The sequence below is a fragment of the Heterodontus francisci genome, chromosome 20, assembly GCF_036365525.1.
Source record: "Heterodontus francisci isolate sHetFra1 chromosome 20, sHetFra1.hap1, whole genome shotgun sequence".
Lineage (NCBI taxonomy): Eukaryota > Metazoa > Chordata > Chondrichthyes > Heterodontiformes > Heterodontidae > Heterodontus > Heterodontus francisci.
Window position 1 is genome coordinate 59045869 of NC_090390.1, and position 14935 is coordinate 59060803.

Genomic DNA, 14935 nt, shown 5'->3' on the forward strand with positions numbered 1-14935 from the left:
CCACTGATGCATAGCACAGTGCTTACATGTAACGAAAAATATGAAAGGTGAAATTGTTTTCAGTAACGTAATAGCAGACTTGTCTAACAAAATTTCAAATTTAAGCCCTATTGTGTCTTCAAAATAAAAAGCAACTGGAAGAAATGAATGTAACAAATATCTTCAAGGCTAACAGCGGTTTCTACCTCTGCCTCAGTTTTTCTGTACATAATGAAACTGTAAACATTGGAACTTAATTTTTATCTGCTATTTCTTTTGAGTCAATTAGTTGCAGTTATAACAACCATTCATATGGCACAACAATTCTCTGCTTGTTTTCCCATTAGGTCATTCATGGTTGAAAGCTTGACAGTATAATGGAGGTGTCCTAGAAGGGTGAGGGGTAAACGAAATGAATGCAATGGCCTGGGTGGATGACAGCTGGTACCATGCAGGTTTTTGTAGCGATATTTTGTTGTTATAGCAACTGAACTGGAAAAAATGACAGGCAAGGTAATTGAAGAAAAAAGGCTTTCTGTGGGAATGAATAGACAACAGCTAGTGCAGGGATGACCCTCTTTCATTGTGATTTTGTGGCTGTGGATTGCTCTTTCGTGTATTATAGGCTTAAATGTTTACCAGGAGTTGATGCATTGTCTTGAGAATGATGCAACTTACAAACCATGAGCTTTGGAAGAAGCAACAGTGAATGTTTGCTTCACTGAATACCGATCGAGTCGTATGAGTAGGCATGTGAAAGTAGTACAGGATATTGATCACTGTGGTATGCAGTACCCTTATTGTGATTTAAAATTGTTTGTTTAATCATTAAGTTGATTAAGATATCCTAGTTTGTCAAACACTCAAATGAAAGTAGGCTGGCAGGTATGGGGCTTGTGAAAGCATTTATCTCAGCTAAAATATTTAGAGTTTGATTGAAACTGAACAACATTGTAAAAGGAAATGAAGAGCTCATATGTTCTGAAGGGATTTTCCACCATTTTTAAATTATAAGGAAAATGTTTTAAAATGCTGCTTGAAATCAGATTGTCAGAAAACCATTAGATTAATTTGGTAAAATGTTTCATATTCACATTTAAATGAATAATTTGAATACATTTTGTAACATCCTTCAATTTCATCCTTTTTTCTGAAGTTTTATAAACTAAGAATATTAAAGAACCTAAATAGGATTTTAAATTAATTTTTATTTGTAACAAACCATTTTGTGAAAATACTTTTTCCAATTTTTGCAACCTATAGTTTAATTTGTGAAATTTATAGTGCACGACCTGTCTTGATGAGAAAGCTAATAGCATCTTTTAATTTTTCATCAAACTTGCGACATTTGTAAACATTTTAGAAGTCAAAAAGACAAATATCTCTATCTACATATATGATGAAACTGTTTGTTTCAATTGTACATCACTTTTTTGGACTAATTACAATAAAACTTCAGAATTCAAACATTTCAGTCCCTGACTCAATACTAATATGAAATAAGATTCAGTATTCTTTCAATGTTAAATGTAGATATGTGCCTAGAATTTGGCCCTGGTCAGATGCCAAGAATTTTAAAATATCCTTTCTATCTTCCTGTTGAGTGTGGGCTCCTTCAGTAAAGATGTGCAGTACTGTACCATTGCAGTGTTCTCGGTGTTTGAAGAATAAACGTTTAGCAGACAGACTTTGGCTTACGCGACTTGAGGAATTGAGGAATCTGCCTGTGGTCCAATTCAGTGATCGTGCGGTGATTTAACTTGCAATGCCTATGCTGTAGACCACAATGCTTGTGGTTGTCTTGATGGTTGGCAGCAAGAAGGAAAGTATTACCAGCAGGCTGTGTGAATAGGGGTCTTTTTGGGAGACCTAGACTACAGTTTCAACTTAATTTGTAGCTTTGATGCCCCTTTTGCTGGTTATAAGATGGTGAAATCTCTAACTGTGACACATAAGTTTGCTGCAGTTTTAACTGAAAAGTAGTATATGACAGACTCTGTCTCTCTTACATATGTTTAGTATCTGTAGGATGGACAGCTGAAAAACATTTGCTTCAAAGATATTGTGTGACTTAATTAAAAGTCTTGACAGTGGGGTGATTCTGCCTTTTAAGAACTGCTTGAAGAGACAGAGCTTTGAAATTTGAGAATTTAAAAATAAATTTGTTCTCTCAATTTATTTTCGTCTTTATTGACATTCTAATTGCTGGATGATACTTAAATGATTTAAGCCAATTCATCAAAGGTGAACTAACTAATGAAACAAGGAAATGCTTGAAATGTACATTCCATTGATCAGAAACTGTAAGATCCTTTGTACATTTGAAATAGTCATTTTCCTTTCCTTTTCAGATGCTGAATTTCCAGCGGTGTGTAATTATCTCTGCAAATCATTTATATATAGGTAAATGGAAACACTGTATATTCAAAACTGCTAGTTTTGAATGTTGATTAAATTATGTATTGTTGAATTGCTAAGATTTTTAAATGAAGTAGACATATCCAATCTTTTAAATCAAACTGTATTTTGCCTTGTTATACTGATCATATTCAGTGAAAATGCAAATATTCATACATCATTTATGATTTTTAAAATTAAAAGTTGACTCCCTGTGGTAAAATACGAAATGATAACATTTCAGCAGCTGAAGCCTCTGAATGGTAGTGCTCAGATTGAGTATGAGACTTGTCTGGGGCCCAAGGTTTGATCAAGTCCAGACCTTAACTCTGTTAAAGTTTGAGTTAGAACTTGTGCAGTGTTTACAGTTACTTCATCTTGCTGAAGTAAACTTTCAGGTTTCACCTACAGACTCATCTTTTTAAGCTGAAGAACTGTTACAATAAGTATAAAAGGTTGAGTTTGATTGTAAACATTGTAAAAGGAAGTGAACAGCTCATGTGTTATTTTAAAAGGATTTTTCCCCAGTTTCAATTTCTGAAGAGGATGTTTTAGAATGCTAATTGAAATCATTGTTAGAAAGCCATTAGAATACTTTGGTAAGATGTCTCTAATTCGTTTCGTAACATCCTTTTGATTTCATTTTTTTGATGTTTTAGAAACTACATATTCAATTAGAACTTACTAAGGAGGATAGAAACAGACTTCAGAAGGACATGGACTGAAGAATTGGGCAGACACATGACATGAAGTTTAACACAGAATTGTGAAGTGATACATTTTGGTAAGAAGAATGAAGAGAGGCAATATAAATCAAGTTTTACAATTTTTAAAGGGATGCAAGAACAGAGACCTGGTAGTGTGTGTGTATACACAAAACCGTTGGTAGGATCAGTTGAGCAGACTTTATAAAAAAAAACATGTGGGATCCTTGGCTTTATTACTAGAGGCATAGAGTGCAAAAACAAGGAAGTTATTCTAAACCTTTATAAGACACTGGTTAGGTTTCAGCTGGAGTATTGTGTTCAGTTCTGGGTGCCACTCTTTAGGAAAGATGTCAAGGCATTGGAAAGGGTGCAGAAGAGATTTACTAGAATGGTACTGGGAATGAGGGACTTCAGTCGTTTGGAGAGATTAGAGAAGCTGGGATCATTTTTCTTTGCGCAGCGAAGGAAGGGTTTTGATAGAGTAAATAAAGAGAAACTGTTTCGAGTGGCAAAAGAGTCAGTAACCAGAGGATACAGGTTTAAGCTGATTGGCAAAAGGACCAGAATTGACATGAGGAACCATTTTTTTTACACAGCCAATTGTTGTGATCTGGAATGCATTGTCTGAAAGGGTGATGGAAGCAGATTGGAATTAAAGAAAAACATTTGCAGAGCTATGGGGGAAGAGTAAGGGAGTGGGACTAATATTGGAGAGCAGACATCGGGACCATTTCCCAAATAGCCTTGTGCTGTACTGTATCATTCTAGGAAACTTTCATGTACAACTTTAAAATGGTTACAGAGTTGCCAACTCTGGAGGTAATCTTGGAGGTTTCATCACATGACTTTCTGCCTCCCTCCGTCAAACAGCTTTCTATCTTAGCTCCATAACTGATAAGTTTTCAAAGATTTTTTTAAAAGTTTTATTTAATGTCCCTATGCTTGGTTTTTTTCCTGGGTTGCTTGCAGCATTGTGCAGTAAATTAATATTTCAAACTTTGGTGTGGGAGTGTAATGACTGCTTGAGTGAGATATGATTTTGTGATTTTATTGGCCCATGCCAACCACATCACTGATAATATCGTGTAATTATAATGGACCAATGGGAGAGGAAATTAGAACTCTACTTTCATGAATTATTACATATAGGCTTTAAAAAATGTAGAAAATATCCATGATAGCATTGAAATGTTCATTTTAATAATGCTTTTTATTTTGTTTGATCGGTCTATAAGTTGGTAGTATAATGGTTATGTCACTAGACTAGTAATCCAGATGCCTGGTCTAATGCTCTGGAGACATGGGGCAGGAACCTCGCCGTCATGGTCAAATGAGGGTCAGATCCCGACTGTGATTTTTCCCGATTTGGCCAATTAATGGACAGAGGGTGGGTCGCTGTCCAATTAAGGATAGTGGGCGGGCTGTTGAAGCTGGAGGGTCGATAGGAGGCCCTCCACTGAAGAAGCACCCTCTCTCCAACCTTTTTAACTGTAATTTTTTTTTAAATGGCCTCAGCAGCCAGACCACCATTGTGCAGGGGCAACCCCTCCACAAGGCGACCTGTAGCTGAAGTCAGGCAAACAGAGAGGGCCTCTAAGCCTGTCTGGAGTGCTGCCCCCTTTACCTTCCCCCCGCGCCCCCCGCCTGCTGCCGGGAGGCCACCTTGACGCTTCTAGGGACCTGGAGGCCGACTGGAATATTGCAGTTGGCCTCCGACAATAGGCCTTGATAGGCATTTAATGAGGTCATTTGTCTATCCGCTGTTGGTCATAGTCAGGGATCCGGCATGCAGGCCGGCAGTGTGAATTTAAATGCCCTCTCACCTCTGTGGCCACCCCTCCATTGGGGCATAAAAATTCAGCCCATTAGTTCAAATCCCACCCCAGCTGGGGAATTTAAATTCAGATAAACAAATCAGTAATCGTGATCATGTAACTATCAGATTGTTGTTTAAAAAGTCATCTGGTTCACCAATGTCCTTTTTAGGGAAGGAAATTTGCCATCCTTGCCCAGTCTGGCCACTGTGACTCCAGACCCAGAGCAATGTCGTTGACTCTTTACTTGCCCTTTGAAATAGTCCAGCAAGCCACTCGTTACCTTCACAAGGCAATAAATGCTGGCCTTGCCAACAATGCCCACATCCGGTGAATGAATATAAATGAACTAGCAACTATTATGGTTTCTTTGTAATGTGAAGCAGGTGCACAGTTGAACTTTCAATTAGTCACCCTGTTTCTGATTTCATGAAGTGCCCTTACTCTTAAAGTTGTAGCAGAGACTTGCATTTAACATTAATTAATGTAGTAAATGCATTTTAAGTAACAGTGTTTTTATTTCCTTTCCTTTTTTTTCCCTTCCTTTTATCCCTTCTGTCTTTAGACTGGAGTGCCAGAAGTCCCTTAGTAGCTTGGCTCAGTGCCTATTAATCATTTATAAGCCTAGCCAGCTATGAGATGTTCTTATTAGTTGAAAGTCAAGCAGTAGTTTCTCTTTTTCTTCTTGCACCTTGCTCTCTGGAAATATTGAGGACAGTTATTAGGCCAACAACGAAATCAGCTACCTCAGCACAAGCTAAAGGCTGGACCCGAGATATTTCTGGCCTATAACACAAGCGTTTACTTACCCACTAAGCTACTGACGGGGGTTGTGAGGCGGGAGCAATAATGTTTTTATGGTATTGTATAATATCAATTAAATAACATTGTTAACTAACTTTGAGCTTCAGGTAGGTCCACTTGTCCAGATATATTCAGGCACTGGAGGCTTTTGACGAGTTTCCTTTTACTGGTAGCAGTATTCTCTGTTTTCAGCATGTTAATCAGAATTTAAGCTTTAGATTTCATGAAAACCCAATTTTTTGAGGTTGCTCCCACCTCCAAAATCGAGAATGTGGGAGGCAGACAATCTAGATTCCTGTGTTACGGCCACGTGGTGAGGGATGTGGGTGGTTCCCACTGTTCAACTCCCACCTGATCGCAGCAAGTGTTTTTTGTTATTGGGGTTTAACCCTTTAGTGTTTTATTTATCAAATAAACAGACAGCGACAGGTTTTCTTGTAGGTTTAACACAGAAGATTAATTATTTATTGAGCACACGCGCAGGAAGAGACAGAGGAAAAGGGGCAAATGATTTTCAAGTGAAGTAGAGTTTTGGAGTTCATGGTAAACCTGTTGAATTCTCACGGAAGTAAAGTACTCATTGATTGCAGGCCTGAAGTGTTTATAGGTTTCCCTCGTGTTTGAAAGTTCAGTTTGAAGACGGAGGATCACTTCCAATTTCACTGCTACATAAGTTGAAAATGTAGAATTTGCAGCAGGGCGTCTCCCTTCTGGCTTTCTGGATTTTCTCCCAACTCCTGGCTGGAGAAGCTTTTTGGTGATGCTTCTTTCTGGGTGCCTCTTTTTTTCTCGCTCTCTCTTCAAGGGCTGCCATTTTAAGGTTAAAAGAAGAAAATTCACATCATTTTCTGATAGGAGACACTTTGGTCTCTCCCCCATGGTGATCACACAATGGCCCAGGATGAGAATAATCCAGTTATGATGTTTCCACTTCATACCACCTTTGTTTCAGTAGAACCCATTCAATTCAGGACTGTTTCAGGATGGGTGTAATTGGCACCATAAGCATGATACTTGTTGCAAGATAAGCAGTTGAGTCATTCTTTACAACATCACAGTGAAATACTTATCGGAGTTCAGCAGAGTAAAAGAGCCTTAAAGAAGAGTAAATCTTTCAATACCAAATTTCACTCCACCTCAGAAAGCACCAGGGTATCTAACCACAAGCTACAGAATATAGTGCTGTCAGACAAGCCAATCTGAAGTGTTATGACCAGGTGAGAAAGGTGTCTAGGGGTCTGTTACTGTCTTCACCTGGTCTTATTGTTTTTTTTTATATTCTTTCATGGGATGTGGGCGTCGCAGGCCAGGCCGGCATTTATTGCCCATCCCTAATTTCCCTTAAACTGAGTGGCTTGCGAGGCCATTTCGAGGGCATGTAAGAGTCAACCACATTGCTATGGACCTGGAGTCACATGCAGGCCAGACCAGGTAAGAACAGCAGATTTCCTTCCCTAAAGGATATTGGTGAACCAGATGGGTTTATACAACAATCGACAATTGTAACGGGGTTTAATTTTTAAACACACTGTGTTTTGAGTCACCAACCCCCCGCCTTTGTGAATCCTTATTCACAGCTTTCCGATTATAAGGCAAAGAGATCAACACATCAGGTTTAAAGGAGAAAAGTGAAATTTATTAAAACTTAGACTTAAACTCTAATACGGTTGACGCCTATGGATATACGATGCATCCATGCTAGCAGGCACATGCGATATACACATGCAGATAGAGACAGAAAAGATAAAGTGGAACAGTTTGAGGCAATATCTTGTTACTGTGCTTCGAGTTCACAGTATAGTCCTATTGTAGGTAATTCTTGCTGTTTTGTTGGGGCCCAGTATTCTGCTTAAACCTTGTACATGTAGGAGACTTTTCTCTCTTTGAGTTTCACGTGTTTTCACAAGATTCAGTTCCGTGGGAAAGGGATGGAGGCAGGCAGGGCTGGAGAGGTTCTGTTTCAGTTCCAGGAGCACACGGCTTTCTCAGTTCAAATCCTCTGTGGGAAGTTCAAATTCAAAAATTCCAACAGTCAGTCATGTGACCAAAACTGGTCTGACCACTTCTGTGTATTTGGCCATCTTAGTAGTTAACCTGGAATGCTTCAATGTCTGGTAATGATTGAATGTGTCAGGGCATGGTCCTTTGTCCCTTGTTCCAACACTGCCTGTTACCATGCAAATGTCTTTCTAGTCAGGGGCTTGAAATTTTAAGTTTTAATGTTCGTGTGGCGAAATAATGTGTTCCTCACTCTTGGCAGGTGGGGGCTTACCTGACAGAAGTAAATGCTGGGGATTGTCTTGAAAGTGCCCCAGTCACTGTATTTTATGCTTGAAGTGATATAAGATGAACAAAGGTATTTGCTGATACCCTTGCAACCATTCACACCCCTAGGCACAAATCTATATCATTCATGAACCACTAAGGTTCTCCTTCAATGTCCAGCTGGTCAGTAATCAGCAGTGCAGTATGGTACAGGTTAACAGAAAACAGCCACAGTTCTTTGAAGGAAATCTTTTAAGCTTGGGTCCTTTTGAAGGTGAAGGTAACTTTGAAAACTGGCTGCTAGGCTCCTCTGCCTAATGATACAACTGTAAAACCCATGGTTAGAAAATTAATGTATATGCTGGGGGAAATCATAAAACAAACTATTTGTATCTTAAAACTGCACTTTCATCGCATGACAGATTATGAGGCATCTTTTAACACGGACTCTTTAAGACCAGCATCTTAAAATTCAGCATTTTCTGCAGAATGCCATCTAAAGAGGCTTAATGATAGAGGATGCTGAGGAAGAGATACATCCACAGTCAATAGTAGCGGATGATGGGCAGTAACCAAGAGCATGGTGGTTGCAAAGGTGTTCCTGCAGCAACAAGAGCAGTATACTAGGTTGTTATAGAGGAGGATTTCACCATGCAGTCGAGCAATACACCATCCCCAACTTTGTCCTTTGCACTGTGTCAACTACATTGAGGCCCAATCTTTGATTTGTAGACGCTTTTTCTGCATCAGGAGAAAGAAATGCTGTGTATAAAATGGTAACAAAATAAATCTAATTTGTTGTGCTACAAATACTACATGTGTATTCAGTGTTTTCTTTTACCCTTGGTGCTTGGTGGCCAATAAACATGTTTGTGTGTTCCGGGTCCTAATCTAGTGCTCCTTTCAGGTGCTTCCCTATAACGGGGGCTTCTGGATTTCAATGAAACTCGCCTGCGATTGAGTACTGGTTAATGAGATGGCCCTATAGCTGGTGGTGTCATGTTAAATGCGGTGGTGGCTAGCTGATACTGCCAACTTTTTGGCAGATGTTCTGTCATTTGAAGGGAGGGACCAGGTGTGATGTCACCCTGTGTGTCAGCAGCCTCATTTGTGCCTGCTGCATCTACATCCCTGCTGCTGGGCACTACTTCATACTTCAAATGGACAGTGGGATAGGTACATTGAAGTTTTTTGCGGCTCACCTCAACACACACGTCATTTAATTCCATGCTCATATCAGAAAACCCTATCTCCAGGTATTTTAATTCTTTTTAATTTTTACTTGTTTATTGTTAAAAGTTTTTTTTGGTTGCTATTTTTGTTGGGTAAGTGTATCAAGGGATATGGAGTTGAGGCCATGATCTAAAAGAGTGACTGAATAAGGTTGAGGGGCTGAATGGCCTACTCCTGTTTCTATGATATTAAAAGAATAAAAGTGTTTCTGGTCTGTGAGTAGCTTAATTATTGAAATATCACTGTTTACTTTAGCATCATGTTGTGTGCGCTGAAAACTTAAACAACTGCTTATAATCATGAACAATGGTTTTCAATCTCTATGTTGGGGATCCCATGAAAATAATAGACGTTCACCGTCCACACATCTGAAAGAAATAGTTATCCTAAAAAACAGGACTATTTGCAGGAAGCATTTTAATTAGTTTACAGAAAAATAATAATGTGCTAGTATGTTAATAAATGCACACAAATAGAGATATAATTCCCTCGTGGATCCCTAGTATTCCCTTACAAACCCTGTCAGGCCTTGGAACTCCAATTGGAAAACCTCTTATGTCGTGCTAATACCATTCTTCTAGTTCTTGTTTCTCAATTATTCATAAGCTGGTATAAGTCTCAAAGTTTGTATTTTCAGTGTGTGTCCAATATTTACCTGTTGAATTTGCAGTATTAAAAAAAAAATGGAATGGCCAAGCATTAGGCAGGTCAGTGGCTTTCAGTGGATAAACTGAGTACATTTGCTTTTAAAAGCTTAAAACAATTTTGGTTCCAAACATGCCTCCTGATTAATGTATAAACACAAGTTCTGAATAATGTCCAAAACAAACATGCGATTTAGCAGTGCTCAGGAAGACTTGGCAGTGGCTCATTAGTTGTAAGGGCTATTCAGTGCGTACATACCTGTTTTCCAGATCTCTCCATCTCTCTCTTGCTTCAGCCCCTGCACCCATGCATGCTTTGTCGACATATTTTGTACATTGAGACTTGGCCCTTTCCCATAGACTAACTGTTTTGAGAATATTAAATGACCCGAGCAGCAAAATTGAAGCTTTGATATCCATTTTCCAATATAATATTTCTTAATTGTTAAAATGGGCCAGGGTATTTGAGCTGGTTTGTAGCTGTGCTAGTTGTAATAAGTACCTCAATACAAAAGGATGAAATGAAATCAGAAATTAAACAAAAGAAAATGGGGGTAATTTTAACTTATTGCCTGGGTGAAAAATGGGTAATAACGAATTGCCAGCCTGTTTTGCACTTCGTCTGGTTTTTTTCCCAATGGGCATTTTTCAAACATTGCTTAAAAATCATAATTTTTACTGCTAGGAAAACATGTAGGGCAAAATCATACAACCTATTTAAAGTCACAACTGCATTTAAAATCTAATTACTGTGTTTCACATTGAAATAAATAAAAGAAAAATTGAGTAATTCTCAAATTTACAGCCTTTGTCACAGTGGCCAGTGAGTGACCGTCTGACTGGAAGTTGAGGGAATTGTTCCAAGGACTGGTAAGGTGATGCAAGTTCTTGTCGCATACCCTGGAGAAAATACATTGGAGAAACAATATGAGAAATAATTCCATATTAGAGCTTTTCTAACACATGAAAACATTTAAGTATTTAAATATTTCCTGATGTTCCCAACTTGTATTATTTGACTCTAAAAGTAAGCACAGTCAGTCTTTATCTCGAAAGAATTAAATATTTTAACTAATTGACTTTACTTTTCGCAAGCAGAGATTGACGATTACTTAGGTATTTCCTGAAAAACAGTGTTGTAAATTCAAATTGCCAGGTCATTATTTAATTTATATTTTGCAATAGTTCCTGAATACACTTCAGAATAAAACTTGTAAACAAAAAAGGCAACAGTATTCAAGAGGTTATATATTATTTTAGTGCTATTGTGAGATATTACAGACAGTGCACCTTTTATTGCTGAGGCATTTTTACATATGAGATAAGTACTCTATGCGATGAAAGTAATCCTAATACTTTGCTGAATACCACTTTGTTTTATTGTAGTATGTAGAACAGTTTTATTCGCTGAAGTACGTGCAAAGTCATTGCATCTCTCGTACCATCCTACCTTCTGGTCACTTCTTTCTTCTTTAAGATCCTCTTTGACCAAGCTTTTGGTTACCTCTCTTAATATCTCCTCCTTTTTGTCTGATTGTGCCTCTATGAAGCACCATGCGCTGTTTTTCTCTGTTAAAGATGCTATTTAAATGCAAGTTTCTAATCCCATGTTTGTGGGAAAAGGAGAAAGAAATATATAGCTGTGCTGAAAGAATGGAAAAATGGAGGCATATGACTGCATTTATTTAGACTTGGTTCTCCTTTGTTTTCTGGTAACGTTACCCTGTTGTGCTCTGGTCTTTTATTCATATCTGAGGGGCTGCATATTCAAAGATATTTACATGCACCTTTTTGATCACTTATTGAATTACATTTCTTTTTTGAATGTCTGGTATACTGACTGGAATAATTTAGTTTAATTAAAAATAATTTTCACTGCTCAGATTGTGGTTTGGTATTTACAAATCATGCTCTGCTGAAAAACAATTATTTATAATATGTTAACTTAGTACTTTTTTTTAGCAAAAATGTCTGGATACGGTAAATAATTGTCTGACTCACTGTTCACATATGTAAACTGTCAATGTATCTTTTTGTGGGGCCACAAAAAGCTTAGTAACCTGAAGCAGTATGAAAATGAGAGTGGCTGAGGTCACTAAAGGGATAGAACTGGGAAGATTTCTCTGATCACTTTAAACACTTATAAACAACAGTATATGCAGTGTTTACTGTTGAGTGTCAGAAACCCCCATCTTATGATCTTGCCTTTTACAACCCACTTGACATCCCTTCTTAAATATTTATGGTGCTTAGTATTTAGATACTGAATAGCCCTGACCTAACTTGGTGCGAGATAATGCTTGATAAGGAGTCTTAAAGCTTCATCAGTGTGTGTGTATACCAGATTTTGGCTGGTATGATATGGGCATGTGTAGTGTGATAATTTTACTTCATTTTTCTTCCTTGAGGGCCACCACTGCCGCTTTTCACTAATATACATTCTCCTTTAGTCTGTAAGATGGGATATCACTATTGTTTTGTTATTAGGTAACCTGAAGTGCATATCTGCAGGAAATCCGACAGCTGCTATTCAGAGCAGAGCTGTAAGTAAGTAATTAAAAGTTGTTGGGGGGGGGGGGGGGTGCAGTGTTGGAATGCAGTCACAGCACAAAGTGGGGCAGGAGGAGCATTATGATCTTCTTGGCCTCAAAAATACCATTCCAGGTTTTCTGAATGGCCTATAACTGTCCCTTTAAGAACTGCTGGCTAGGCCCCTATATGCCTAGTTCCAAAGGGGGAACATGCTCAGTGCATCTATTGCCCATTAATACCTCAAAATTATGTCCGAGTCCAATGTACAGCACAGGACTCTTATTTGCATATTACAGATAGGCCCCTGCCTGAAAGAGGCGGGCACTTGGGCTGCCTTTGTGAAAGTCTCAAAAAAAAGTTATGACAGAAAAGGGAATGGGGTCAGTAAGTTGAGCCTCATGATTTTTTGAACACTATTGCTCTGTTCTCACCCGTTGGAGGCACTGAAAATTAACCCTTTTGACTTTTCAGCCTGGAAGTGTAAGTGTCAGAGAAGTGACCTTTTAGTGGTATAAAAAGGATAAATCCAGAATGTTACTCTAAATGAATAGGACTGGGGGACATGGGTTCCAATTAAAGGAAAACGTAAGACTGATGACAGGAAATCTGATCAATATGTGGAATGGGCTCTTAAAAAGAACAGTGGAAACAAAAACCTTGAAATCTTCTAGAAACAATTGGATGTTGCAGTGTGGGAACTGTGGGCTATTCCTGCTTGGATGAATTAAGATGATTCGAATGACCTCCTCATCTGTAATTGTCTTGTGATTTAAGAACAGTTTTCAGAGCAGACTTGCTCCAGGAGCAGGGCTTGAATCTGAACATTTTTCAATATGGTGGCAATCTGCCAATGATTTGCATTTTACTGAACTGCAATTAGCTCAATCAACCAGAAAGATCCTTTAGTAGTAGCATTGAAACTGGTGTTTGGAAGGTAGCCTGTTATCAGTAATATGTTAAACCATGTTATGCACTGAATAGAAGTTGCATTTTAGCCAACTCGCTGCTATTATCTTGAGGATATTTTTACAGGCAAGGGGAGGTGGTTTTGAGTGCATGTGGGGAGGTAACCGCCTAAAAGTAGCATCGGGTTGGGGGGGCCAACCTCATCCCTCCCTTTTCCAAGTTTCACCCAGGTGAGTTTCAAGGCGAGCAGGAAATTCCTTTGAGTGTCGGGTAAGGTATTTAAATATTCTAATATGCAATTAAGTACTATTTTAACCAAGGATTCTGGCTTTAACAGCCAGTGCACCTATTTCCCGAGCTGTCGGCAATTTTCCAGGGTCCCCAAAGCGAGTGCACAGCAGGGAGTGCTTCTTCAGTGAAACTGACAGGCTGGGAAGCTTTTGATCAATGAAAGTGAAGAGCTGCAGCGATGGCCAGGTAAGAGGCTGCTGCTTACAGTACTCCTCAGAGAGTGTATTCATGCTTGGCAAGTAATTGCCAACTTCTTGGAAGTCACTCACTCCACCTGTCTTGCACTTCACCACAGCATGGGAGCAGCTTATACAGCTCTACCTTGCACCTCTGATGAAGAGCAAAGAGGAGCAGCAGCATCGGCTGCCTTCTCCTCAGCCACATGCTCCACAGGGCAGTGGGAATGGACACACAGATACAGCTCCAAGGAGGCGAGACCTAGACCCAACAAGGTCTACAGGCAGAAGATCAGTTCTCTTGGCATGTCTGAGCACCAGTGCTTCAGGAAGCTCAGGGTTTCACAGCAGGTCATTGCTGACATCTGCAGCCTTCTGGAATAAGACCTCCTTCCCAGTGGGCCAGGTGAGCACATGTTGCCAGTGGCTGTCAAGGTACCTGTCACTGGAGGGCTACCCCTCTCCCTGAGGTTGTGCACTCTCTTCTGCAAGGAAAGGAAGCACAGAGTTATGAGTGTTAGTAATGGCTTGTGTGGATAGAAGGGAAGGACAACATTTGTGGAGGAGACTGTGAGGCATGGGTGTGAGAGGGCAATAGGATGAGCATGAGTGCGCATATTGGCTGTTCAGTTGGAGATATGAGGAGGTGCCTGGAGAGAGAGCAATGAGTGTAGGTGCAAGATATGTTCTGAGGAGTGCTGTGTAGGAGAATGCTGGGAAAATTGGAGTATGGGGCTTTGGCACCTGAAATTGCTATGCTACTCACCTTCCCATCACCCCCCCCCCCCCCCCCCCCAGCCGAGGTCCTGGATCCTCGGAGCAATCACACCTGCTGCTGACTTCCTCAGTCACTTCTTTGCACACCTGCTTGGTTGGATAAGTTGTCCTCTTCCTTCCAAGCCTGGGAAAGATCACCTCACGGTAGTCTCTCGGATCCCATAGTAGGACCTCCAGGTAAGAGTGAGAGAGCCGGGGGAACAGCCCTCCCAGATCTCCCTTCCATTCCTGTAGTTGCTGCAACCTCAAAAATCCATGTCCAGTTGGGCCATTCTAACCCATCCTGGGGTTCCTGTCATTAGAAATCCTTCCTTTGACAGATCCAGCTGTCATCCCACCTGTCCTCCCTGATTGGTCGGCAAACCTAGAAGCGGGATGCTAACGGCATGGCTTAGTTAAAGAGCCATGAC

At 39.7% G+C, this 14935-nt stretch overlaps 1 protein-coding gene across 25 annotated transcripts in view; it reads left to right on the top strand.

Moving 5' to 3' along the window:
• The window catches only part of LOC137380667 (fibroblast growth factor receptor 2-like), a 163803-nt gene that overhangs the window by 14908 nt on the left and 133960 nt on the right, over window positions 1-14935 (top strand). For 15 of the 25 annotated variants that reach the window (XM_068052870.1, XM_068052853.1, XM_068052856.1 and 12 more), the window contains 3 exons: window positions 2331-2382; window positions 3036-3160; window positions 7007-7132. The exons of 6 other annotated variants lie outside the window; for them this stretch is intronic. In XM_068052870.1, the coding sequence (XP_067908971.1) occupies window positions 7101-7132 (32 nt within the window). In that variant the 5' untranslated portion in view covers window positions 2331-2382; window positions 3036-3160; window positions 7007-7100. The remainder of the gene's footprint in view (window positions 1-2330; window positions 2383-3035; window positions 3161-7006; window positions 7133-14935) is intronic. 4 more of the 25 variants (XM_068052855.1, XM_068052860.1, XM_068052872.1 and 1 more) reach the window with 2 other exon arrangements.